Source organism: Phyllobates terribilis, unplaced genomic scaffold (assembly GCF_046119375.1).
Source record: "Phyllobates terribilis strain yellow unplaced genomic scaffold, ASM4611937v1 Scaffold_3__8_contigs__length_932513732, whole genome shotgun sequence".
NCBI lineage: Eukaryota > Metazoa > Chordata > Amphibia > Anura > Dendrobatidae > Phyllobates > Phyllobates terribilis.
The window spans coordinates 769,321,723-769,348,130 of NW_027362763.1; the positions used below are offsets into that span (position 1 = coordinate 769,321,723).

The 26,408-nt window shown below is 39.1% G+C and overlaps 1 protein-coding gene across 5 annotated transcripts in view; it reads right to left on the bottom strand.

Annotated features, from left to right (window-relative positions):
• Positions 1-4,352: 4,352 nt before the first annotated feature.
• Positions 4,353-26,408, bottom strand: part of PLCB4 (phospholipase C beta 4) — a 352,882-nt gene continuing 330,826 nt past the window's right edge. For 3 of the 5 annotated variants that reach the window (XM_073672244.1, XM_073672245.1, XM_073672248.1), the window contains 6 exons: positions 25,227-25,402; positions 24,947-25,048; positions 19,032-19,089; positions 14,915-15,001; positions 12,077-12,113; positions 4,353-9,587 (listed from right to left, as the gene is read on the bottom strand). In XM_073672244.1, the coding sequence (XP_073528345.1) occupies positions 9,499-9,587; positions 12,077-12,113; positions 14,915-15,001; positions 19,032-19,089; positions 24,947-25,048; positions 25,227-25,402 (549 nt within the window). In that variant the 3' untranslated portion in view covers positions 4,353-9,498. The remainder of the gene's footprint in view (positions 9,588-12,076; positions 12,114-14,914; positions 15,002-19,031; positions 19,090-24,946; positions 25,049-25,226; positions 25,403-26,408) is intronic. The other 2 variants (XM_073672246.1, XM_073672249.1) reach the window with 1 other exon arrangement.

Here is a 26,408-nt window from a genome sequence, read left to right on the forward strand (position 1 = left end):
CTGGATGACACCAGGAAGTACACAGCTATTTAGGTACAGCCCTAATTACATCAGCTTTCAGAATGATGCTACAATTACAACCTTTTTTTTGCTTTTTAAGGTTTAGAATAGCTTTAGCATCTCATTGATCCCCCATCACTGATGACTGGGTTCCTGCTGGTCTCTACTTTCCAGCATTGGCACATGTGACTGTTGCAGTCAATCAATGGCTGAGACAGATCAAAAAAAGCAGTGCCAGTGAGTGATTGGCTAAGCAGTCATTTTCTGTCTATCCATATAGACCAAAAAGAAAAGACCAATAGGGAACCAAGAAGTTTCAGAATGAGTACAGTGAAAGATCAATATGGTATAATTTATTTTTTTAATCAATTCTGACCTTTTAGAAAAAAAGCAATCAAAAAATAAATCAATTATTAATCCATTCTATATAAACCAATAAGTTACCCAGTACTGACAATTCTTACTGTACCTGAATTAAGAATGTCAGGACCGCGTAGTGACCATGTAATCAGAGTATGACACCTTCATAGAATCATAGAATGTTAGAGTTGGAGGGGACCTCCAGGGTCATCGTGTCCAAACTCCTGTAAATGCAGGATTCACTAAACCATCTCAGACAGATGTCTGTCCAGCCTGTTTGAAGACTTGAAGGAAAACACTTCCATTGAAGCAGAACATTGAAGGAGAACATTGAAGGAGAACCTTAACATTCTTTAAATAATATCTAGACCTAAACTAACGATTTTTGTTTCTCATACAATATTTTCATCTTTACAGACATTCCAAAAAAGACTTTATTAGCAGAATACATTGGGAGTTAAGTCTTAAAGACATTGGCTCTGATTCATCAAGATTGGCGTTTTTTAGGGCAGTCTTGATGAGGGGCGTGTTGGAGTCAGAGGCATCTGAAACTTTCATACTTCTTAATTAATCAGGTGCTTCTGAAAAGTAGCAAGCGCCTCTGTGCTCCTCATCACAGATCGGAGTAAGGTATACCAAGCGCGTCATGAACTAGACAAGCAGGCGTCACCACGCACTTCCCAGCCTAATTTGATGGAGCTGCCTGAAATTGGCATCAAAACACCAAAATGTGCAACTTTTTTGGGGAACCTCTCATTACACAAACATTTAACGATTTTTCAAGTGTTTTACCCCTGGTGTAAACCCTGTCATGAATCAGAACCATTGTGATGTTATGGCCAAAAACTCCAAATAGTGGGTTGACGATAGTCCTGTGTGTATCTTACTTTTATGGCAACTCTCAAATATAGCTTTGCTGGATGGTTGGAATTTATGGAGAACCCTCCAATTTCAATATTAAGTTCAGCGAAGCGAATGTTGGCAAGTAAATACTCATCCGCAAGGAAATGACAGCTAACTACAAGAAATCTGAACGTGTACATCCAATTTTGTGAGTTATTAGATAAGCGTGCAGTGCACATCCCTGTCAATGCTGGATGTTACCAGCTCTGTCAGTTTTTAATTATATAGCAACATATCCATCACCGTCAGATTTAATAATATAGCAACACATCTCAATCGATGTTAGATTTAATAGTATAGCAACACATTTTTATTAGAGTCAGGCTAACAATAGGGCAGCGCGGTCAAGCTCCCCTAAAGTCAAGTGAAGCTTTGCTGTGTACAATCAATGTATGTCCGATGCTGGCTGGGAACATGGTCAGCACACAAGTCAGCTTTTTACGGCTACCTAATTTACAAGTAATTAAGGAACATTAGATTCATATATAATAAAAGACAAGTATCTAGTAAACTCCTACATAGCACAAAGGATGGATAAAGGAAGAAGAAGGTTCCCAGTGCAAAACAGTATCTAGAATACTATTACTGTTATATATTTTAATCTAAATAGTACTCTTATTACATTATTACAAGGGAGGAAAGCACGCCAGTCCTAATGAGGGGCATGGAGGAGTAAGAGATGTGCTGCATTCATTAAGAGGCACACGCCACTTAGTGAATTTGCCACATCTTCTCAGTGGTTCAGTGAATCTGGTGCATCTTATCAGGGACTGGAGTAACATTTCTGGCGTAATGTATGTCAGACTTCTTGAAGAATTTGTTGGGCGGGCGGTGCCACACAATGTCCCTGATCTTCCCATATTGACGGATCAGGCCAAAAGTGGTATGATAGCGACATTAATAACAATTTTTGTGACTTTTCAAGATAATTCTGGGGTAAACACTTAGATGAATTGGGACCTACTTCTTTTTAGTATGACAGAGTATGACACCTTCATAGAATCATAGAATGTTAGAGTTGGAAGGGACCTCCAGGGTCATGGTGTCCAACCCCCTGCTCAATGCAGGATTCACTAAACCATCTCAGGCAGATGCCTGTCAAGCCTTTGTTTGAAGACTTGAAGGAAAACACTTCCATTGAAGGAGAACATTGAAGGAGAACCTTAACATTTTTTAAATAATATCTAGACCAAAACTAATGATTATTTCTCATACAATATTTTCCTCTTTACAGACATTCCAAAAAAAGACTTTAGTAGCAGAATAAATTGGGAGTCAAGTTTTTGAAAAACATTGTCCCCTATTCATCAAGACTGGCATTTTTTAGACCAGCTTTGATGAGGGGCGTGTTGGAGTCAGAGGCATCAGATACTTTCACACTTCTTAATTAATCAGGCGCTTCTGAAAAGTAGCAAGCGCCTCTGTGATCCTCATCACAAATCAGATTAAGGCATACCACAGCCCATCATGAACTAGACAAGCAGACGTCACCACATGTATATAGATGTAAACAAGGGGCTTTGATTGTCAAGTTTTTGGGGATTGAAACATTGGAGGCTTCTCAATTTTCGACAATCCTTACAAGTTAGAAAAGTGCTTGATGATAAACTTATCAAATATGTAGAGCCTCTACTTTGTGAACCACAGTAATCAGATGTATAGTGGCATGCGAAAGTATTCACACCACCCTCCCCCTTCCTTGGCATTTTTCGTGTTTTGCTACCTCACAACCTGGAACTTCACTGTTTTTTTTAGGTTTTACATCAGTTCATGTAAATAGCATGCCTACAAATGTGAACATTTGGTTTTCTTTTTATTAAGAAGCAAACAACAAATAAAACAAAATAACTGAAAACTTCAGTGTGCATAACTATTCACCCCTCTAAAGTCAGTATTTTGTAGAACCTCCTTTTGCGGCAATTACAGCTGCAAGTCGTTTTAGATAAGTCTCTATGAGCTTTTCACATCTTGCTACTGGGATTTTTGCTCATTCCTGAAGGCAAAACTGCTCCAGCCCCTTCAAATTAGATGGTTTCCTCTAGTGAACAGCAATCTTCATGTCTGACCACAGATTCTCAATTGGATTAAAGTCTGGGCTTTGACTAGGCCACACCAAAACATTTACACATTTCCCCTTAAACCACTCGAGTGTTGCTTTAGCAGTATGCTTTGGGTCATTGTCTTGTTGGAAGGTAAACCTCCATCCCAGTCTCAAATCACTGACTAACTGAAACAGGTTTTGCTCAAGAATATCCCTGTATTTTGCACCATCCATCTTCCCCTCGACTTGGACCATTTTCCCTGTCCCTGAAACACATTCCTACAGCATGCTGCCACCATCATGTTTCACTGTGGGGATGGTGTTCTTGGAGTGATAAGCTGTATTGAATTGGTACAAGACATAGTATTTACCTTGGTGGCCAAAAAGTTCAATTTTGGTCTCATCTGACCACAGAACCTTCCTCCATACATTTGGGGAGTCTCCCATGTTTTTTGGCAAACTCAAAACGATCCTTACAATTTTTGCATGTAAGCAAAAGCATTTTCTGCCCACTCTTTTATAAAGTCCACCTCTATGGAGTGTACGGATTATTATGGTTGCATGGACAGATACTCCAGTCTCTGCTGGGGTGCTTGGGAAATCTGCAGCTCCTTCTGGGTTACTTTTTATCTCTGTGCTGCCTCTCTGATTAATGCCCTCCTTGCGTTTTGGTGGGCGGCCCTCTCTTGACGGGTTTGTTGTGGTACCATGTTCTTTCCATTTGATGATAGTGGATTTGATAGTGCTCCAGGGGATCATCAGAGATTGGGATATTTTTTTTACAACCCAACCTTGACTTGTACTTCTCAACAACTTTGTCCCTGACTTGTTTGGAGATCTCCTTGGTCTTCATGGTGTTGTTTGGTTAGTGGTGCCTCTTGCTTAATGGTGTTGCAGCTTCTGTGGCCTTTCAGAAAAGGTGCGCATATACTGACAGACCAAGTGACACTTAGATTGCACACAGGTGGACTTCCTTTCACGAAGCATGTGACTTATGAAGGTAATTGATGGCATCAGAAATTTTTAGGGGCTTCATAGCAAATGGGTGAATATACATGCACATGCCAATTTTTAGATTTTTGACCCATACATTTAATTTATGCCTATATTTTCTCACTTCACCAACTTAGACTATTTAGTGCTGATGTATCACACACAAATCGGATTACAAAAATATTTAAACACAGGTTGTAATGCAACAAAATAGGTAAAATGCCAAGGGGGTTAATTATTTTTGCAAGCCACTGTAAGCACCACCACAGGAGAAATGAATTATTACACAATGCCCAATCACATCAGTGTGAAGTCTGTGTAATACAGAGACAATACAGGTCTTCTATAGTGAAAGGATACATGAAAATGAGTTTTTAAAATCGTAGAATCCCTTTAATGCGCTAATCACATGTGATGCAAAGAAATGCTCAGCATATCTAAATCTGATCCTGAGTTGTTAAAGGGTTATTCTCATCTTGCTAGATGTGTACAATTAAGAAGCTGCTTGTCATACAAGTAACTTTGTAATTTGACTGAATAAAAATACTTTCTATTCTCAATTCTACAGTTTACTTCTCTTTGCCTAGGTTACCTGCCAACTCTGCAGTCTATCATCAGTGGTCAACCTTCCTAGGGAAGGATTCCACCATGCAGCTGGCCAAACTGTCAATCTTCAGGAGCACACTGCTCCCCAGCAAGCAGAAAACTAGGAGGCAGGGGAGCAGTGTGCTTCTGAAGAAACAAGATAATAAAACCCCTTCAACACACCATACAAACATTAATTATGAACATGACTGCAATAACTTCTACAGCAATTACTAAATCATCGCCCTAATAAAATAAATGAAACATTGATTTAATGAATACAGTCTCATGTATGAAGAATTTACAAATAGTAAAAAGTAACTAGACAATACTTGCAAGAAAATAGTAAAGAAAATGTCATTTTATTTTTAAATCAAACCTTAGAAAAATAATGAAATTCACAGTAGTAACCCCATGCAAGTAAAAGCTATGTACTACCGAATACGATTGAAAGCTTCAAAGGTTTATTTCTAGGAGCATCAAAGTGTTTCAAGAGATATATTACACCATTTGACATTGTTCTGCTTCTACCGCAACATCACAAGTCATAATAAGCAGTCCCATAGAATGGATTATAAAGCACCCACAATGACCTTTTTAATGGGACTATAGAAAACTGACAAAAACACGCCGAGAGGAAATAGTCATTGTACACAAAGGCTGCACACGTAGGGGAGTTGGGCACCAAAGGCGATTTTGAGTTACTGGAAGACTGTGACTAATAATCAGCAAATTTAGGCACAGAAAGGTTAATCACCATAAATTCTATATTTTTAAAACATCACTAAATTGAGGAAGTCACCTACAGATTAATACAGGAGTTACAAAATATTGATATGACGGAATTTTTAGACAAACTTGTCACCATTTATTGAAATTGTTCTGGAGATAAAATAAACCAAATCTCAAATTAATATGTGACATTTATAAAGAATTCATTTTCACATATTTGCATAAGGATTATAAAAGACAAGGGTTCTGGGTATTAAGGGATCTTAGAACAGATTGGTGCATACAAAAAAACATGGGTTTGAGAATACAAAAACTTCAGTAAGTAGTAATTTTTTTTCTAAGCTACAAAGGTTCCTTAACATATTCATTCCTGCACTGACAACATGGATATGTTGCTAGTTAGTACTTTACATGCACTTGTCTGTAAATTAGGTATACTGCAGGTGTAGGGACCATGCAAATTACAGTATTTCCCTAATCAACTATTGGGACAAAAAATGAACATAAAACATTGGACTCTTTATAATTTCAGCATACATAAATTTTTACTCTTTTTCAAAAGTATCCTACAATTTGTATGAATCACATAACAATAATGACCACAGAATTGCGTTAATAAAAAAGTCAATTTGTGAGAAACGTCAAAACATTTACTTAAATACATCATGGCTATGATCTTATGCATAAAAGTGGTGCCTGTATAACATGCAAATATCATATAACAGCTTTGTTTAAAAATTGCTTTCCCTGCTCGAATATGGAAATTCTACATTATTGGAGTACAAGTATAAATACTTTATACATCTTCACAGTTACAAACTATTTTTCCTTCCCCCATTTGCAGTCTTCAAAAAATGCGACAAATTGAATGGTTTTGATTCTGCAGCATTAAATCTTAAATTGCAATTTTCTGTACAATATTGGATGTAAACTTTTCTTAAAGTGCCGATTGCATGATCCTTTTAACATGTGAGCACTGGTATCACTGAGCTTGTGTTTATTGCTCTAAGAGATTTAATCCACAAAATAAGTCTGTCTATTCCATATATCTTAGGGAAAATAAATTAGGCATATTTACTATTAAAGCACTTTATTATTAGGTTTCTTAAAATTCAAGTAATTCTAAAATATTCTGTATGTATATTCTAAACATATCCTATACCTCTACACTGAACCACTGAATATCTTTGGTGCCAAGTGGGCATTTTGACAAATACAGTAAACATTCTTCATAAAAGGGGTTGTAAACTGCAAAACGCTAAAACACACAATATATGTTCGGATACAGCAGTCCATCAAGATGATAACATTTTTACTTTTTATATAGATTTTTTTAGTTGATAATAACAGAGGCTCTTTTACCTGCCAATCCCACCTGAACAGAGAAGTGTCTGTTGACACCTGGCATTTAGCTGCAAGCCAATAGCAACACAAGGATTTTTTTTCCAGGCATCTGATTGGCTACATGTCCTTCCGCTGATTATTTGGTACTCCATATCAGTTCTTGCTTGAAGGAGACAAGCAGCTTTATTCAGTATTTGGAGTGTGAGATATTCCCATATTTGCTACATAATCCTCAAACCAGAAAATACAGGTACATTTATTTGGGGCTGATAATCTCCCTCATACAAATTACAAGCCTCATGACCTTATTTTTTTATAGAGTGACACATTTTAAGTTTACAACCCCTTTAATAGTAATTGATATGTATGACGCTAAAACAACATTTCTTAGTATTATTAAAGTCAAAATGATCAACAATCTGAAGACAATACATCAGATTTCCTATAATGTATGACTGGCACTGATGTTCAGCTGCAGAATTTTCCTACATTTCTGGTTTAGAGTCACTTTAAATGATCAGGGGCTGGATAAGCAACAATTTATATCATCCACTGTCATTAACGAAGCACTTCAATTAACTTTTTTTTCTCTCTAAATTTGGGTATATGTATGTAGTGTACTCTGCCGAGTCACATCACCGCTCTTCAGGAGCCTGAGATCACTCTATGCATGAGCCGGAAATCTCTTTTACAATGTAAGCCAATGGGGCCTGACGCTTCATAGACTTATATTGTAAAAGCCACTACCAGGTCATTTAGAGCACAGTGTGACCAGAGAGTCTGAAGAACGGTGATGCTGCTGGATACTGGAGCTGGATACTGGAGAAAATGGCAGTAGGTGAATATATTATCACACTGACACTACACTAAATACACATGGTTAGGAGAAAAAAGTTAATGGGAGGGCTTCTTAAAAGAGGTTGCCCAGGACTTAAGAAATGATGACTAAAGATGAGCGAATAAGTTCGCAGGAACCCAGATTCAGTGGCCAGATCAGTATCCGTGGCCGCTGGAAGGGAGTTCTGCAAACTGCCCCCTACCTTCTAGCATTCATGGCTCATCTTCTGATTAGCCAGCTTGCCAATGATGACATTGCGCCAGGCCTGATAATCAGAAGAGCAGCCGTGGATGTCAACAGGTTCGCAGGGCGGTTCTCCCGTCTAGCGGCCGCAGAATACTGATCTGGCTGCTGGAACTGGTTACTGCTAATCAATTTGCTCACCTCTATTGATGACTAATGATGAGCAAGCATGCTCGTTACTCGAGATTTACGAGCATGCTCGGGTGTTTTCTGAGTATCTTCAGCGTGCTCGGGTGTTATGTTTGAGTGACTCCGTGCACATGATTTGCGACTGTTTGACAGCTTTAATACATGTGAGGAATGCCTGTTTGTTAGACATTCCTCACATGTATTAAAGCTGCCAAACAGTCGCAAATCATGCACACAGGAGTGAGTCAAAAATAACACCCGGGCACTCTGAAGATACTCGGCGAGCACCCGAGCATGCTCGCCGAAAGGGTTAACAGAACACACTCGCTCATCACTACTGATGACCTATTAGGTCATCAATTGTTTAGCCTTTAAAGGAATCCCCTAGAATATTTATATAACTATTTACTAAGCCAGAGCAATCACTAAACATTAATATTTGGTCTGATGACGCAACATATTACGTTAAGAAAAAGTTAATCATATACAATAAAAAATTTGCACTCTCACCCAGTCATAAAATAATAATAAACCAAACCTAGACATGGTTAAAATAAGTCACATATGATAATATTTAAAAAAAAATATAGAAATCCTGGAGAAATGACTGATTTTCTTGCTGCCCACGCTGGAACAAGAAAATCACTTGGATACAGCAGGCAATTCAGATTTTCAATCAACAAACACCCTCTGTCTCTTTTACTGCTTTGTTCTCTCCCTCTCCATCTTCAAATGTACAATTTAGATGAAATGTTAATGGTCTCCAAGCACAGCTTCGCAGGATAGGGACGTCCGCAGATTAGAACGCATTGTGCTTGTTGAGTATAGTCGGCTTTTCTTTCTATAAACTCTGCACAATCTACAGTCTGCTTTCACCAAAAATATTAGGATAAAAGTGTGAAGAAAAAATACAGCAAGGCAACAGATTTGCTATTGTAAGGTACAGTACAATCCCCCATCCCAACCAATAAAATCCTAGTGTAACAGTGTTGTAGCTAGCCGTCAACCATTTCATTTTGCTACATTGGTGACACCTAATAAAAACACAACAAAATCACCTCGAAATAACATAAAACAAGATCGATTCTCAAACGACGATAGACTATTAACATATGATTCAACATTAATAAAAATATTCTCTGTTTCTTTATAACTGTATAATTAGACTTCTTTATCATAAATAGTGCAGTGCTCAAAATGTTAAAGGGAAATATGCCAGTCTTAAAATCCTGCCAAGACAATAAGGGAGTAACATAAGAGCACACTTCATATTCAGTGTTTGTGGTCGCTATATTACAGTGTTCTCAAAAGGACAGTGAATTGCTCAACTTCAGTTTGCGTTTTGCAGCTTTACACAACTGTTGCTGGCCTGCGGCCCATCTCGGCTTCCAGTTTGACCATCTGCTGGATTTCCTTTGCCTAAAGTAAAAAAAACAAAACAAGGAAACGAGGTTAATATGTTATAGCATTCGTGGCTAGTTATGTGCTACAACCATAATGAGGACTAGTGTAACCAGGGCTGTAGAGTCAGTGTCCATTTTGGTGGAATCGGTATAAAATGGACCGACTCTGACTCCTAAAATATATAATAAATTGGGTTCAGTAGTACAATGCAGAATGTGCTGTAAATGTTTTCAGAAGAATTTGGGAAAGTTATGAAATGTCCAATAAATGTCTGTTCTATTCCTGATTTAAGGGTCTCGGCTTTTAGTTGAGATGAATCTGTGCTGTAATTTATGTACACGCTCAGTAGTGAGGCCGGGCTGTGGAGTCAGAGTCGTGGAGTCAGGGAAACTGAGGAGTCGGAGTAGTGGAGTTGGTGTTCATTTTGGTGGAGTTGGAGTATAAAACGGACCGACTCCGAAAATATATAATAAATTGGGGTCAATATTTCAATGCAGTATGGGCTTTAAATTGTTTCATAACAATTTGGGAAAGTTATGAAATGTCCTATAAATGTCTGTTCTGTTACTGATCTAAGGGTCCCGGCTTTTAGTTGAGATGAATCTGTGCTGCACTTTATGTACATGCTCAGTAGTGAGGCAGGGCTGTGGAGTCAGGAGTCAGGGAAATTGAGGAGTCGGAGGTTTGGCTTACAGACTCCACAGCCCAGATAGTAACAATGTATCACCCCAAAAACTGTATCTAAACACATCTGTTGTATGATATATAAACACCAATGTGATGGGAGGGTTATGTATTATGTAGGGTTAGGTATTCCACAAATACTTGAATGTGGATCATGTGATTCTGGATAGTTGATTTCTATTATCTAAAGTCAATCTCCAGTTCAAAACTGAAAATGTAGTTTTGGCACAACTGAACTTCCGATCCATGTTTTTTTTCAAGAGCATTCTAAAATCGTCAGACCTCAGCTTACTTTATACAGTCAGGAATGAGCAATTCACATTAATATACAGTGCATGCAGGCTTAGAAGAGGAATGGATATGGCACTCTACCCAGGCAACCTTGCTGACTTGTATTGGCTTACCTGATCTCACTGGGTAAATGCCCTTAGTAGTCCCTTATACATAGGACTTGGAAGGTGATAGGAATAAGAAGAGGTCAACATTTCCAAACCAAAATTTAGTAGGTGATTTAAAATAGACTTTAAATAGAATGTGTCAGCAGGTTTTTGCTATTTAATCTGAGAATAGCATAATGTAGGGGCAGAGAACCCGATTCCAGGGATATGTCACTTGCTCAGCATCTTTATGTAGTTTCAACACAATCAGTTTTTTATCAGCAGGAGATTAGCACTGCAAGACTCAGTGTCATCTTCCAGGAAGTGCAGCTAATCTGTGTAACCCCACCCCCACCACTGATTGGCAGCTTGCTAACAATGTAAAAAGGAAGCTCCCAATCAGTGGTGTAGGCGGGGTTATACAGAGCTCAGCATTCTGAGCACTGCTGCATCTACAACAGAGAAAACAGGGATTCTTTCAAAACTTCCCCAAGAAGCCCAATAAGTGACATCGTTGGCATCAGGGTCTCTGCCCCTACATTATGCTGCTCTCTGATTCCATAGCAAAAACCTGCTGACAGATTCCCTTTAAGTATGTTTTATGGACATGATAAGGAAGTAAGTTTTATGTTAAAGCTTTATGTTCTTCACTTATGCCAACTTTCATCAACTTTCTGCGTGCCCTGGCTCAGTAAGCCGTTAACAATCATCAAATGAAGTTTGAGCATGTAAGGCACTTCATAACTCTGTCATTAGTATACCAAATGGTACTAAAATAAATCAAAACCACATTTTCCTGAAAACGATGGATATTGCTATGAATTTCTACAAATAAAACTTCAAACTAAGACTCTGTTCACATTGGTCTTTTTCTTTTTGCTGACAGAATAACGAGATCAGCAACAAATTATTCTAAGACAGTGTTCACAAAATGTTTGACTGCTCATGTAGCAGTCCGTCGAGGACCCCAGTCTGAATTACTGAAACCGGTCCCTCGGATGGACACAAACGGAATCCAAAATATGAAACTATGGGCTTGGTTTGAACTGGTTTCCAGCAGTGTTCATCTTTTTTTACTGGACATATTAGGATAGTTGACTACAATAGTGGCTTCAGCTTAAAAGACAGGTACCACCAGAACAATGGTCAAATGGAGGCCAAAGTTTGGGATTTTGGTTTCTGTTTGCCTTATCTATATAAATCAATGTAAATATTTGAATACAATATTTTGTATATTCAGACAGAGATCCCTGATGGTGTGCTGAACGGGCAGCAAAACGATCTTAACGCTGCCTAGAAGTTCCTGTTGCACAACCATTACCACCGTTTAGCCTTAGCCAAAATGCATGCATTGATACATTAGAGTAAGAACATGATGTTTGTGAGCTTCATTTACTGTAAAATACCAATAAATGACAATAAGCAATGGAGGAGCGGCCGTACCTTGTGAGTGAGACACAGCATGACACGATTTCAAAAGCTGTTTGTACAAAAACAACAAGCAATGTCAAAATTATACAGCATGACATGAAGCAACGAAAGTAGAAAGTAAAAGTACTGAAAGCTTGAAGAATGTATGAAAAACATCCAAATATACAATACAACGCCAGTTACGAGACACTATAAGCCGAAAGACCTTACTGCTTTCATCAAGGTTCTTGTTCCCACTCTTGTAAGTTTATACTTAATAGCAAAAAAAAAATACTCCCTCCCAAACTTCTCCAATACTAAACATATACAAAGGGATAATCCCGTCATACACAGGGAAAACTGTGACTTACATTAGAATTAGTGATGAGTGAGTATGTTCTGTTAACCCTTTCGGCGAGCATGCTCGGGTGCTCACCGAGTATCTTCAGCATGTTCGGATTTTAAGTTTAAGTCACTCCATGCTCATGATTTGTGACTGTTTGACAGCTTTAATACACGTGAGGAATGCCTAAGAAACAGGCATTCCTCACATGTATTAAAGCTGGCAAACAGTGGCAAATCATGAGCACGGAGTGACTGAAACATAACAAACGAGCACGCTGAAGATACTCGGGAAACCCCCAAGCATGCTCGTAAATCTCGAGTAACGAGCATGCTCGCTCATCACTAAATAGAATCAGTTGGATGGTTCACTTGTATCTCTGTTCTATTGCTAACAGTAATGGGGTTCTCCAGTTTTGAAATGTTCAGTCGCGTAATAAAAACAGATGGATCAGTGATCTCGGACCCAAATGATGTTCAGAGCAAAGAATATTAGCACCTGGATTTACGATAACATAGACAATATGTCTAATCTAGTGTTACAATGAAGTCAAATGTATGTGGACACCCAAACACCGCTTGCATAGGTGTTTGTTGAGCACCTCTTACAATAATATGGCCAATGACATGGAGATTTTGTGGAGTTCTTTTGCTACTGTAAGAAGCTTCACTGTCGGGAAGCTTCTACTAGACCTTGGATGAATGCAGGACTTTGTGATCATTGAGCCACAACAGCTTTAATCAATAGTAGAACCAGTGATGCACTTAGCTCATAGTGAGGCTCTATGTTGTGTGGCCAAATATTGCAATATGGCACCGCTACATCTCCTCATAATGTACATGAATGTTGCACTGAGACAAGTAAGTTCCCAAGAAACCCAAATCATGACATTTTTGCAACTTCTGTATCGCTGTTGCAGCCACATCTTCCCTTATAGTACTCTATGATATGATACAGCAGCGACATATTGAGATCTTTGGCTGTGAAAAAAAGTAGCCCCCTTAGTGCTTCTGTTCTTCCGAGAGCAGTTGAGTTGTGGCACTGATTTAGAGGTCAATCAAGTTCCTCCCGGTCAAATTTGTACAACCATTTTTTGGAACCTAAAGTAGCTTAAAAGAAATAGGCAACACCATCATCTGGGATGTCCTTCAACAATTTGTTGCCACAAAATTGGATGTCTACAATTTTCTAAAGTGTTATTGTATTTTTGCAGTAATAAAGATGTAACTACAGCACAAATAAGAAGCTTAGTATGAAACATAAAAAACAGCCCCCAGATCACCCCCAAACGTTACAGTAGATGCCTTGCTTTTTTAAAAGATCTGGGGCTGATTTCTGAAGGCAAAAGATTACCCAAGTGAATAATAGGAAAAGTGTCATCTTAAGCCAGTGCCACAATTAAGTCACTGAGCCCTTCAGTATGATAAATTGTACTGCTAATAACTATCTGTGAAAATTGTGTAATGAATGCTGGATGTCTGCATGATGTACCATCTTGTTACAAATAAGCGGAGTAAATTGGTCATGCTCTTTTATCAGATTGGGAGTCCACATACTTTGGCCAGGTAGTGAGCACAAGAATGTACACACACATACAGATGTGTCTACTCTTATCTTTCCTGGAACTTCAATAAAAAGTAACCATCATTTAACTTTCAATCCGTAAATCAATAGAACACGTGAAAATAAGCAACTTTGTAATATATCTTTCACCTCGGGGATTGATCTTTCACTCTCAGTTCATGGGTAAAATTTGTACTCAGTGAAATTCCGGTAGATTATTTACATTACAGAGATAGGAGATGACAGTTGGAACTTATAAGCTTCTACGGAAAAGAAGGAAGAGAAGGGAGGAGCTAGAGGAAGACACAGACATTCTGCTGCAAATTCTCTTGAAACGACAGTTACAGTTCTCCATAGAACTTTATTAGTACTAACTGTCATCTCTTAGCTCAGTAAAGGGATAATCTGTGTTCACCAAAGACAGATTTTATCCTTGAATTGAGAATCTTGAGAATGATCAGTCCAGGAGGAGAAAGAAGCAGATTTCCCTGACAAGATTTAATAAAGAGTTTCTTATTTTCACAAGTACTATTGATTTATGAAAAGAAAAATGAAGATGACAGTTACTCTTTAAGGATTTGAATTTCACACCATATAAATGCATAACATCACCATGACTTGCTAGCTAAACTCTTGAGCTTGAATTTACATCATAACTTCTCGGTGACCATATACAGAAAAATATGAAATAAACATCTCCAAACAGAATATCAAAAAAATCATATTTTTTTCAAAGCTGGTCACCTTCCCTCTTGGCTCAAGATATCTGAGACAAGTGCCGCAAGATGACCAGTTATGTAAAATAAACATTTGCATGGCTCATAATGTTTGACAAAGTAGCACAAACATTTTTTTTTTTCAAAGATGGTCGTCTATCTCTCCACCTATCTTGGGATATATTTTGAGCCAACATGAAAGCTAACAGAAAAGCAGAAGTGGAGAATCTTGGCTCTGGACCCATATACCTGGTCATTCTGCTTCTCCAGAATCTCCAAATGTTCCAGCTGGGCTTTCTTTAACTGATCCATTTCCTTTGATTGTTTCATTGCCAACTACAGGGAAAAAAAACAGAATATGTGAAATGTCACTGCTATTAATCAGGGAGGCAAAATTAAGACTTTCATCATTTTCCATTAAACAACAATTGCAGCTTGTTATTTTGCAGTTAGAGATGTTAGGAAATAAACCATTCCACTAAGCAGAGTAGTGACAGGCGGGAGAGGTTGTCATGGGAATGGTATAGCTGGCATTACGCCTGGCGCACCGTTTCTTCCTGCCTCAGATCAACAGTTTGTTTCCATTCTGTGCACAATTTCATGCATTGCTGTATAACACGAGAACATCTAGAGCTCACTATAATATATGGAGGTACAGAATGCAAGGTCTTCAAATCATTCCCTAATAATTCCAAAAAAGACAGTCATTTTACTTAATATTTTAAGTGGATTTCCAAAAAGTGTGTTGGTGGTGGTGGTGGTGCAAGGGGAATGTCTGTGTGTCATAACAAACTGCAATTATTCCTTTTCTCATACTTTTTTTAGGTATGAGGACCGGGTGACTTATTTTTTAAAGAGAACCTGTCATGTGAAAAATCTCTATTAACTTGTAAATATGGGGTTAATCTGCAGATTAATAGCGCTCTAAAGCTGCCAGGTTCCCTTCATTTAAAGCCCGGCAACCAGGAGAAAATGGACTTTATTTCTTGTGGCAGCCTCCAGCTTTCAGTCACAGAGGCGTGGCTTCAGTCACTGCTCAGTACATAGTGAGCGGCGGCTGTAACCGCGCCCTGACTGACAGCTGGTTCAGCAGTGTATCAGCACAGAGATGGCTGTCAGTCAGTGCCAGGGCATAGTTACAGCCACCTCTGACAATGTACTGAGCAGTAACTGAAGCCGTGCCGGCCGTACCTCTATGACTGAAAGCGTGAGGCTGCAGGAAGGAATAAAGTTTATTTCCTCCAGGCAGCAGGGCTTTCGGTGCGGCGGCCGTATGGTTTCAGTCACTGCTCAGTACACAGTGAGTGGCGGCTGTAACCGCGCCCTCAGCAGTGCATCAGTACAGAGCCGGCTGTCAGTCAGTGCCGTGGTGCTGTTACTGACACCGCTGACTATGTACTGAGCAGTGACTGAAGCCACGCCGGCTGTGCCTCTATGACTGAAAGCGTGAGGCTGCAGGAAGGAATAAAGTTTATTTCCTCCAGGCAGCAGGGCTTTCGGTGCGGCGGGCGTATGGTTTCAGTCACTGCTCAGTACATAGTGAGTGGCGGCTGTAACTGCGCCCTCAGCAGTGCATCAGTACAGAGCCGGCTGTCAGTCAGTGCCGTGGTGCTGTTACTGACACCGCTGACTATGTACTGAGCAGTGACTGAAGCCACGCCGGCTGTGCCTCTATGACTGAAAGCGCGAGGCTGCAGGAAGGAAAAAAGTTTATTTCCTCCAGGCAGCAGGGCTTTCAGTGCGGTGGCCATACGGCTTCAGAATGCATTAGCCTCCAGATTAATCCCACATCTGTAGGTTAGTAGGGTTTTTTCACATGACAAGCTCCCTTAAAACTGTGCCACTATGAGGGAACATATAATCCATTGACTATCTTTAATTTTTTACACTTTCTCATTATTTTTTTATATCATTTAACTTGTGGTATAAATAGCAAACTATATTATACAGAGTTACATATGTGACAATAACAAAGTAAGTAATTTTTTTTTTACTTTCACAATTCTTGCATTATAATTGGATTTTTAAATTCTATTTTTTTTCTACTTCAAACGTTATTTTTTTTTTTAAGAATCTTTCATTGCTTTTAATAATCATTGATTATTTAATGAATATTATTCATATTTATGGCTTGTATTGCAGTTTATTATTATTACCTGCCAATGTTTTACTAACAAGTCAACTATAATGCCTGGCAATATGCAGACTATAAATCTTTTTTATTTTTACATACATCCGCCAGCCTACTCTACCGCTATAAGTATTGCTAAAAGGCTTTAAAAAAGATCTGTCATTTGCCAAAAATATATATTTTTCACTTGGTCTAAAAGGCACTTTTTTCCTGAAAGTGGCGTTGTTTTTCTTGTTTCCTGCGATATGGTCCTCTTCTCCCTGTGTGTAAATCTATCCAAATGGGTGTGATTCTTTTCTACTAGAATTATCTTTGGCCCAATTGGCCAAAAATACTAGATTTGTATTCAGGAAAGAGAAGGCCATCTCTCAGGATCAGAAAGGTGAAGAAACAAATAAACAGCATCATTTACACTAGGTAAAAAAAATTACCGTACATTTTTATGCCAAGTGACAGATCCTCTTTAAAGGAGTTTTGCCATTTTAGACATACCTACAGGATATTTAATAAAGCTGTGAAAAAAAGCGTCCAGATTAAAACACTTTATTGTCGAAACATATTAGAATCCACCATTTCCATCACTGGTATATATTGCGATTTATGTTGGTGATGGAAACTGTGGATTTTAATATGTTTCTTCAATAAACTGATTTTAGAAGATAGTCTGGACGCTGGAACAGTCCTTTTTCACTGCTTGTTCATGGAACTTCCTGAATTACAAACTTCCATGTGCCAAATATTCTAATTAGATGAGCTGACCTTTTGCTTCCCAGTTTTTAATGTATTTAAAGGTAATCTATCAGAAGGTTTTTGCTATGTAATCTGAGAGCAGCATGATGTAGGGGCAGGGAGCCTGATTCCAGTGATGTGTCACTTACTGGAAGGCTTAGTGCAGTTTTGATAGAATCCTTGTTTTCTCTGCTGTAGATGTAGCAGTGCTCAGAATTCTGAGCTGTGTATAACCTCGCCCACAACCTTCATTGTCAGCTTTCGGTCTACACTGTACATTGTTAGCAAGCTACACAGATTAGCCTGCATGCAACACTTAGTGATAATCTCCTACTGATAAAACACTGATTGCTTTGAAACTACAGCTAGCAGATGAGCAAGTGACACATCCCTGGAATCAGGGTCTCTGTCCCTATATTATTCTGCTGTCAGAATAAATAGAAAAAAACTACTAACAGATTCTCTTTAAATTGTTATAGGAGGGGGATCCTATCTAGATGTTTCTGTCACGCAAGATGTAGGAAAGACTAAGTGCAACATGAAGGAAAGGGAGAAAAGGGGGCCCAGACTCTAGGGAAAGGGGGTAGTGGAGATCTCCTAGGCTGACCTAATATCACTCTGTCTCCCCTAACATCCCTATATTGATTCTGCACCAATCGCCGCACAGGAACCTAACCCTGTCTTTCCCTGGCGTTTGGCCCTGGCTAGGGAAGGGATGGGATGAGCACAAGTCGATCCCCACTGACAACTAAAGACAACAAGGGGGAACAAACAAGGGAAGATAGCTTAGCCTTTATCGACTTCAGAGAGATGAACCAACGTCCTCTTAGCTCCAGAGAGGAAGAAGTGCTGCTCTTACGCAAGCCTTCACAAGGGGTCATGTGAATATCGCCGGCACCTCCCTCTAGCAAACAGCAGGTATTTATACACCCAGGCCAGGGTGTTAATTAGCAAGAGGGAGGTAGCCACTGGGTCCTAGAGAGACAGCTTCTAAGAAGGTGTCTGTAATGCCAAACGAAGAGATCTCCTGCAACCAACTGCAGGGTGACTGTCTGTCATTTCTGACACACCCGTGACAGTTTTTGTATCTCCCATATACTTCGAATAAGAGAGACATGCACATTTGTAACCACCTCTCCATTCATTCTGCCCATGAATGTACAGAACCTTGGTGAGCAGAGATGGAGTTACAAACGAGCCTTTTATTTTTTATGAACAAAACACAAGAAAGTGGAAACTCAAATATTTTACTATATCAACCAGTTTTCCAGAGCCTTGGAAAGAAGAAATGTATTGTCTTCCTCAATAATACGGTGGGTTGGTGACTAAATGGTTTATTTTTATTTAAAAACAAAACAACCGCTCAAGAACTTGTCAATCCAGCTGGTAGGAAAAGGGCAAGAGAGGAGGCGGAATGGGCTACAAGATGCATCACGTGATTAACAAGCAGCAAGCCATAATTTTCTGCTGCACAGGATGACAAGATAGTGACTCATTTCTACTTACTCTTTTCCTTTCTTCAAGGAATTTCTTTGTGTTGCTGCTGTTCAATTCCCTCACTCGCCTACAAAAGATCAAAGGAATATAAATGGAGGAAAAAGGAACAGCGTGCAGCTCCCCATTCTACTAACACAAAGGATCGCGGGGCATAAATATTAACAAAACTGACACAATAACTCATGTATAATATACATTTGTAATGGAGGATCAAATACTAAATAGAGTTTGCAGTGTTAGTCATGGTCGCCTTATCTAAGGTGGCAAGGAAAGAGTTGAACCATGCTGTAAGGGTTTCAGGGTGAAGCATATATTTAACTCATTACATTGTAAGCTCTTGTTAATATGTTGTAAAGAATCTTTTACCCAGCAATGCATAGAGATCTAACTTGTGATACAGATGGAGCATTTTCTCGCATTACACTGATGTCACGATTGAAACCTAAGTTGTTATGTTTAATGGTTTGGGCTGCGCTTTGCCTTTTTTCAGAAGTCAGTTTTTCTCACGTGCGACCAATTATTTTGATAAGACTTTGAGACGAGTGTCATCGTGGATATTAAAAAAAAAGTTTCTCTACCTCCTCCTTTCTGACAGTCCATGAGAATTGGGTCACACTTGGATGTCATTCGAAAAAGGTCTGATTTTTTCACGGACCCATAGACATTGACAATTTTGATCTGACCCTCTGATCAAAATTGGACATGTCTCCACGATATTCCACAGTCCGCAAAAAAATCAAACATGTGAATGACCCCATAGACTATCACAGGTGCGAGTGCTATCCGTGAAAAGCATGAGCCTATCAGACGTTTAAAAAGACCTTAAAGAGACTGTCCACTACTTTTTCTTTGACGACTTATCCTTAGGATAGATCATCAATGTCTGATTGGCCGAGGTCAGACAACCAGCACCCCCGCTGATCAGCTGTTATCAGTGTTGACGAGCTGGACATCTACTTGTAGTGGCTACCGCAGGGTACTGCACATCCGCCTCCTATTCAAATCAATAGGAGCTGGATGTGTAGTGCCCTGCAGCAGCCACTACAAGTAGACAGAGCTGCTCGGCAAGTGAGTACTACCAGCCGCCGACACTGATAACAGCTGATCGGTGGGGGTACCGGATGTCGGACCCCGGCCGATCAGACATTGATGACCTATCCTAAGGATGGGCCACCAATGTAAAAGTAGTGGACAACCTCTTTAAACAGTTATTCCAATCTTGATAGGTAGTTAGGCAATGGTAGATCGAAAATATAAAAGTCTATAATTTTTTTCTATTTCACTCTGCCTCTGTTCTCTTATAGGTCCATTTTTTAAAATGTATTGCTGATTACCAAGTAGACTGGCCACAACTGTATCAGAACATGCAGAGCGCTTACTGAGCTTTCAAGCACTGTCCTATGGCTTTTTGGAATTGCTGGAGAACAGTTAGCTCCTAATCGCATCTAACTTCAGCCCCACTGTGTTTCTGATACTACAGAGCAAATTGCCTCATGTACCAAAAACAGGAGCACAGAGAAAAGGATCCTGCTTCACGGACTAAATTTTTTCTTTATTTGTGAATTAAATCAACTCCAAAAGTGAAGGTTAAAATATCATATCGATAGCACAGCTACAAAGTCTGGGCACATTCCATGACTGGATGATCTAGTGACATATGTGTTTCAGGTGTAAGTCATCCTTAATCATGATAGAGCTGAACGTTTAAATAGTTGGTCGTTCCGGTATGCACAGTAGTTGCCTGAGTATAGTAGCAAATATTTGCCCACTAATGGTATGTTTAATAGCAGAACATATTGAAATTTCAGGAGGGAATAATCTAATGATCTCTCTTAGGAAAAAAAAAGCATATTAGTGTACATAACAGTTCAAACTATAGCCATGTACAGTATGTAAAGGAAAAACTGTCAGAACCCCAGCAATGACAATTTACAGTGGCTTGCAAAAGTATTCACCCCCTTGGCCTTTTACCTATTTTGTTTCATTAAAATCATGGTTTAAAGATTTTTGTAATCCGATTTGTGTGTGATGCATCAGCACTAAATAGTCTAAATTGGTGAAGTGAGAAAAATATAGGCATAAATTAAATTTATGGTATGAAATAACTAAAAATTGGCATGTGCATATGTATTCACCCCTTTTGAAATGAAGCCCATAAAAATTTCTGGTGTAAACAATTACCTTCATAAGTGAAAGGAAATATCCCAATCGCTGATGATCCCCCGGAACATCATCAAATCCATTATCATCAAATGGAAAGAACATGGTACCTCAAAAAACCTGGCAAGAGAGGGCGCCCACCAAAACTCTAAGTCAGGGCAAGGAGGGTATTAATCATAGAGGCAGCAGAGAGCCCAAAGGTAACCCTGACAGAGCTGCAGCGTTCCCAAGCAGAGAAAGGAGTATCTGTCCATATGAGCACAATAAGCCATACACTCCATAGAGGTGGCCTTTATGGAAGAGTGGGCAGAAAAAAGTCTTTGCTTACACACATAAATTGTAAGGCTCATTTTGAGTTTGCCAAAAGACATGAGGGAGACTCCCCAAATGTATGGAGGAAGGTGCTGTGGTCAGATGAGACCAAAATGTAATATCTTGGCCACCAAGGTAAACGCTATGTCTGGTGCCAAACCAACAAAGCTCATTATCCCAAGAACACCATCCCCACAGTGAAACATGGAGGTGGCAGCATTATACTATGGAGATGTTTTTCAGAAGCAGGGACAGAGAAAATGGTCAGAGTTGAAAGAAATATGGATGGTATGAAATACAGGAATATTCATGAGCAAAACCTGTTTAATTCTGTTAGTGATTTGAGACTGGGATGGAGGTTCGCCTTCCAACAAGACAATGACCCAAAGCATCCTGCTAAAGCAACACTCAAGTGATTTAAGGGGAAACGTGTAAATGTTTTGGTGTGGACTAGTCAAAACCCAGAGCTTAATCCAATTGAGAATCTGTGGTCAGACTTGAAGATTTCTGTTTACCAGAGGAAACCATCTAACTTGAAGGAGCTGGAGCAGTTTTGCCTTGAGGAATGGGCAAAAATCCCAGTGGCAAGATGTGGAAAGCTCATAGAGACTTATCCAAAGTGACTTGCAACTGTAATTGCCGCAAATGGAAACTCTACAAAGTACTGACTTTAGGGGGGGTGAATAGTTATGCACACTGACGTTTTCAGCTATTTTGTCCTATTTGTTGTTTGCTTTACAATAAAAAGAAAACCAAATGTTCACAGTTGTAGGCATGTTCTTTACATGAACTGATTCAAAACCTCAAAAAATCTGTGAAATTCCAGATTGTGAGGTAGCAAAACACGAAAAATGCCAAAGGGGTGAATACTTTCGCAATCCACTGTATTAACTGTCCTGTGGATAGGTGAGAGTTGTTGTTTATGAGAAAACCCTTGTAAGAAACATTGCTATGAAGTTCCAGTGTTCAAGAATTATAATACTGTTTTCCTGTGCTGGTTTGTGATCAGACTATAAAAAATGCCCCAACCCTCAAAAGGTTTCTGATATAAAGGTAAAATAAAATAAAATTATACTGAAAATGGCATTTTATTTAAATTAGGTTTATAAACATATGTAGCCATTTTTCTGACCATTGGCTCCTATTAGTTTCAACTTCCATAAAGAATACAGGGCATAAGGCCCACTTTAAAAGAAAATGCTGGAAGAAAGTATGTGTACCCATTATTGCTGACCCCAAATAAGTTTTTTTTTATAAAATAAGTACAACAATAATGACAAAAAACATACTAAAAACAAATGTTGTAACCTGTTAAAATAGTTAATAAAACTAAGTTCATTTAAGCCTTGTGCTGTTGTCAAGTTATTAAAATACTTAAATTAGTTAGACAGCATGAAAATAAGCAAGTTTGCAATTGATTTGTTTTTCCTATCTGCTTTCATTCTCCTGCTGTGAGAGCTTTTATCTAATAGAGTGGACAGCTGTTTTCCAAGGAGATTGACCACTGACTATATTACAGGAGAAGAGCTATCTCATAAACATGAAACCACCACTCTCCACCTCCATCTCAGTTCCTGACAGGGCTCATATCAGTCTTTTATAATCACAATTCCTTCCCACAACCCCACCTTGCCCCCTGCATGAAGGCTCTCACTATCCAGAGCTGTATACTTGTTCAGATACCCTGCTATCTCTATATGTAAATGCAGTGATAGCAGTGCAGACTCAGAACAAAGCATTGATAGATGAATGTGAGAGCAGAACTTGTGCTGGGCCTTATTTTTCTACTAATACTACAGCTCTGCTGCTCACCAGAACTGTCACTTAAAGTGAACCTGTCACATCATTTTTAGCAACTAAACTGTCCCCAGTGTGTTGTTAGTGATGCAATGTGCATCATTAACACGTTGTTTTCAATCTAAACTGCACTGTAATCATCTCAAAAAATCACTTTGTATAGTTATATAGTACCTTCTCTTTCAACCATAGACGTGGCGCTTCATTTTTTTTCAGTCAGAGGCTTGTCATATTGTCGACGCTGATGAACTGTGATTGATGTTCCGGGGTGCGCTGACATCACGGGAATCTGCTCTAACATCTTGCGCTTGAGCAGTGTCAAGCGGCCCCCCATGCATGCGCACTGCAAGTCATGGGCTCTGTGACCATGCAATTGTGAGCGCGCACTGGAACATTCGAGCCACCATTTTCCCTTCCCTCCTCCTCAGCGCAGCCAGCAGTAAAAATAAGAATAGGGTCTAAGAATGCGACTAAGGTGCAGTCAATGAAGCTGGGTAAGTACACCCAGATTCAGTGCACATGCGCGGGGAGCCCCTCGTCACTGCGCAAGTGCGGGGAGCCGCTTGACTATATACTATACAAAGTGATTTTTGGAGATGATTACGGCGCCGTTTTGATTGAAAACAACGTGTTAATAATTCACATTGCATCACTAACAACACACTGGGGACAGTTTAGTTGCTAAAAATGACGTGACAGGTTCACTTTAGGGAGTAAAGCCTGTTCTGCTAAAAGCCAGGAAGTAAAAAGGCTGCACAGCTGTGAGCTACTCAAGAGACAACTTGAGAATACCCCTTTAATGGTCATCTCTGATTTGAGTGAAATATCTAGAAAAATGCTTATTTACACATTTGCACCCAAGAATCTCTGCTCTATAAATGTATAATAGTCGAATAGAACACTAAAAGTTCATGACTCTAAGACTCTACCGTAAAGAAAGAATTTTTGGATACTTCATTTAAAATGTGGCCTGCATTTTTCCAGAAACAGTGGCACTCGAACAAAGGCTATACCTGTACCTATTTAAAGGGAATCTGCCACCAGGGTTTTGCTGTGTTATCTGAGAGGAGCATTATGTAGTGGCAGAGACTCTTATTCCAGTGATGTGTCACTAACTGGTCTACTTGGTGTAGTTTTGTTAAATCTCTCTTTTCTCTGCTGCAGATCGAGCAGAGCTCTGAATGCTGACCTGTGTACAGTATTTCAAATTATTAAAGAAAATGCCAAACACTTTTTTTTGCATCCTAGGACTAATCGATTATCTTTAGAAATGTAAGACTATTCAAAAACATTGGAAAACTACCAGTAAACTTACTGAAATCCTGGGTATACAGTACATACTGTAGCTTTACTAGAAACTATAGCAATATTCCAGAGTTGGTACTTGGTACTTTAAAAATGCAGTGTCTACAATTAACATGATCAAATGCAAATTCTTGAGGTTGGGGCTCTTTCTTTTTTTTTACAATTTGTTGTTAAATCAATAAGTTACAATTGTAATTTTACTGTTTTAATAATGATGCATGGAAATGCTAAAATGTAATAAAGAAAAAAAAAAAAAATCCATTAACATAAAAAATTATAGTAGTAATAATAATAATGTTACTATTTTTATTACTCTTATCGTCATTGTTACTATTTTTTTCAACACATACCTTTCACGTTCAGCTTTATTTTTGATAGATTTATCCTGACTTATGGCTTTACTGTTTTCCATGGAAATTTTAGCTTGATTGGCCCTCATCTCCTTGCTCTCGCTGTAAATATACAATATAAAGGAAAGCTTATTCAGTAAAAGCAATATTGTACAAGATTACACAGTAGAGTATTAGGGTTGAAAAGAGACAAATGGACAAGATGAGAGAAAGAAGGAGTTTTAAATTTCAGAACTCAGTTCACCCCTATTGATAACAGAATTGTATCGTCATTTCTTACCGATCATGGGAGAGTTTCAGCTGCTGTGACTGTTGTTCTTGGACGGTGATCAGCAGTTTTTTGAGAAGTTCGCATTGTTGACTTAAGTGTAGATCTTGGAGGTCTTGTACTTCAGCAGCTTGTGTGCTAAGCAGTTCTGACCACTCTTTCGTATGTTGAGCAACAATTTCTTTCACCTGGTGGAACAGAAATGTGCTACCTGGTTAAACACAGACAGTTTGATTCAAAGGACTTTAAGGCAGCAGCATGTTGCTGTCATTGGATACACTGATTTTTGTGCTCTATCAACTTTTTTTATGGTTAGACTAATTTTTGAAACAATATAGTGTTTTCGTGGAAAGGGATTGATTCTCATTAAGGAGACCTTCTGAGTATGGGGTCCTATTGGCAAAGCTCCTTGGGAGCAAAGTATAAATCTTAGCTCTCTCCAGTATAAAAAAAAAGTCAAGGAAACTTTTAAAATGACCAGGGATACAAGCCAGGCCAGAGACCAATCTACCGACAACTGTTTCACTGTGATTACCCCTCAACAGTGTAGAACAACCGGAAGGTGACTATAGCACTATGTATTAAGATACATGGGTTGTGTATACATTGTGGTCTTCCATGATTTTAATAGCATATAGACATCAGTCAGCTTTTCCAGGCAAGGATCCCCAACAGTGTTCCCTTGACTTACAGCTGCTGTATCTTTTGAACCATATACTTCCACACTTTGTTTGGCAAATGGTGTAAAGGTTTTGTTCAGGTCTGCGATGAAAGTCTGCAGTTACTCTATTTGACTGCAGACTTCTGAATCTTCACAAGGTGTGCTGTCAGGATTCTCCAATGCCCGTGGCAAGAGCGAGTGATCATGTGACCGCTAGTATGCGAATTCCATATTTCTGGCCACATTCCGACTAGACTTGTGTGGCATCACTCAATGCTAGTGAAATGAGAGAGGCCGTGCACGATTATTTGGAATGTGGCCAGAAGTATAAAAATCGTGAGAGACTGTAGTCTGTCATCACAAACTGGACAAAGCTTTAAGTACAAAGGATGGGTTATATTGAATTTCAACATGCACGTGACATCACCGCTGCAGTCAAAACACTGAGTCTTAAGCAGCATAGGGGAGCCAATACTCTACCTGAGATGGGTGAGTAGCTATGTTTGTTTGTACTTTATAGTATTTGTGGTCTC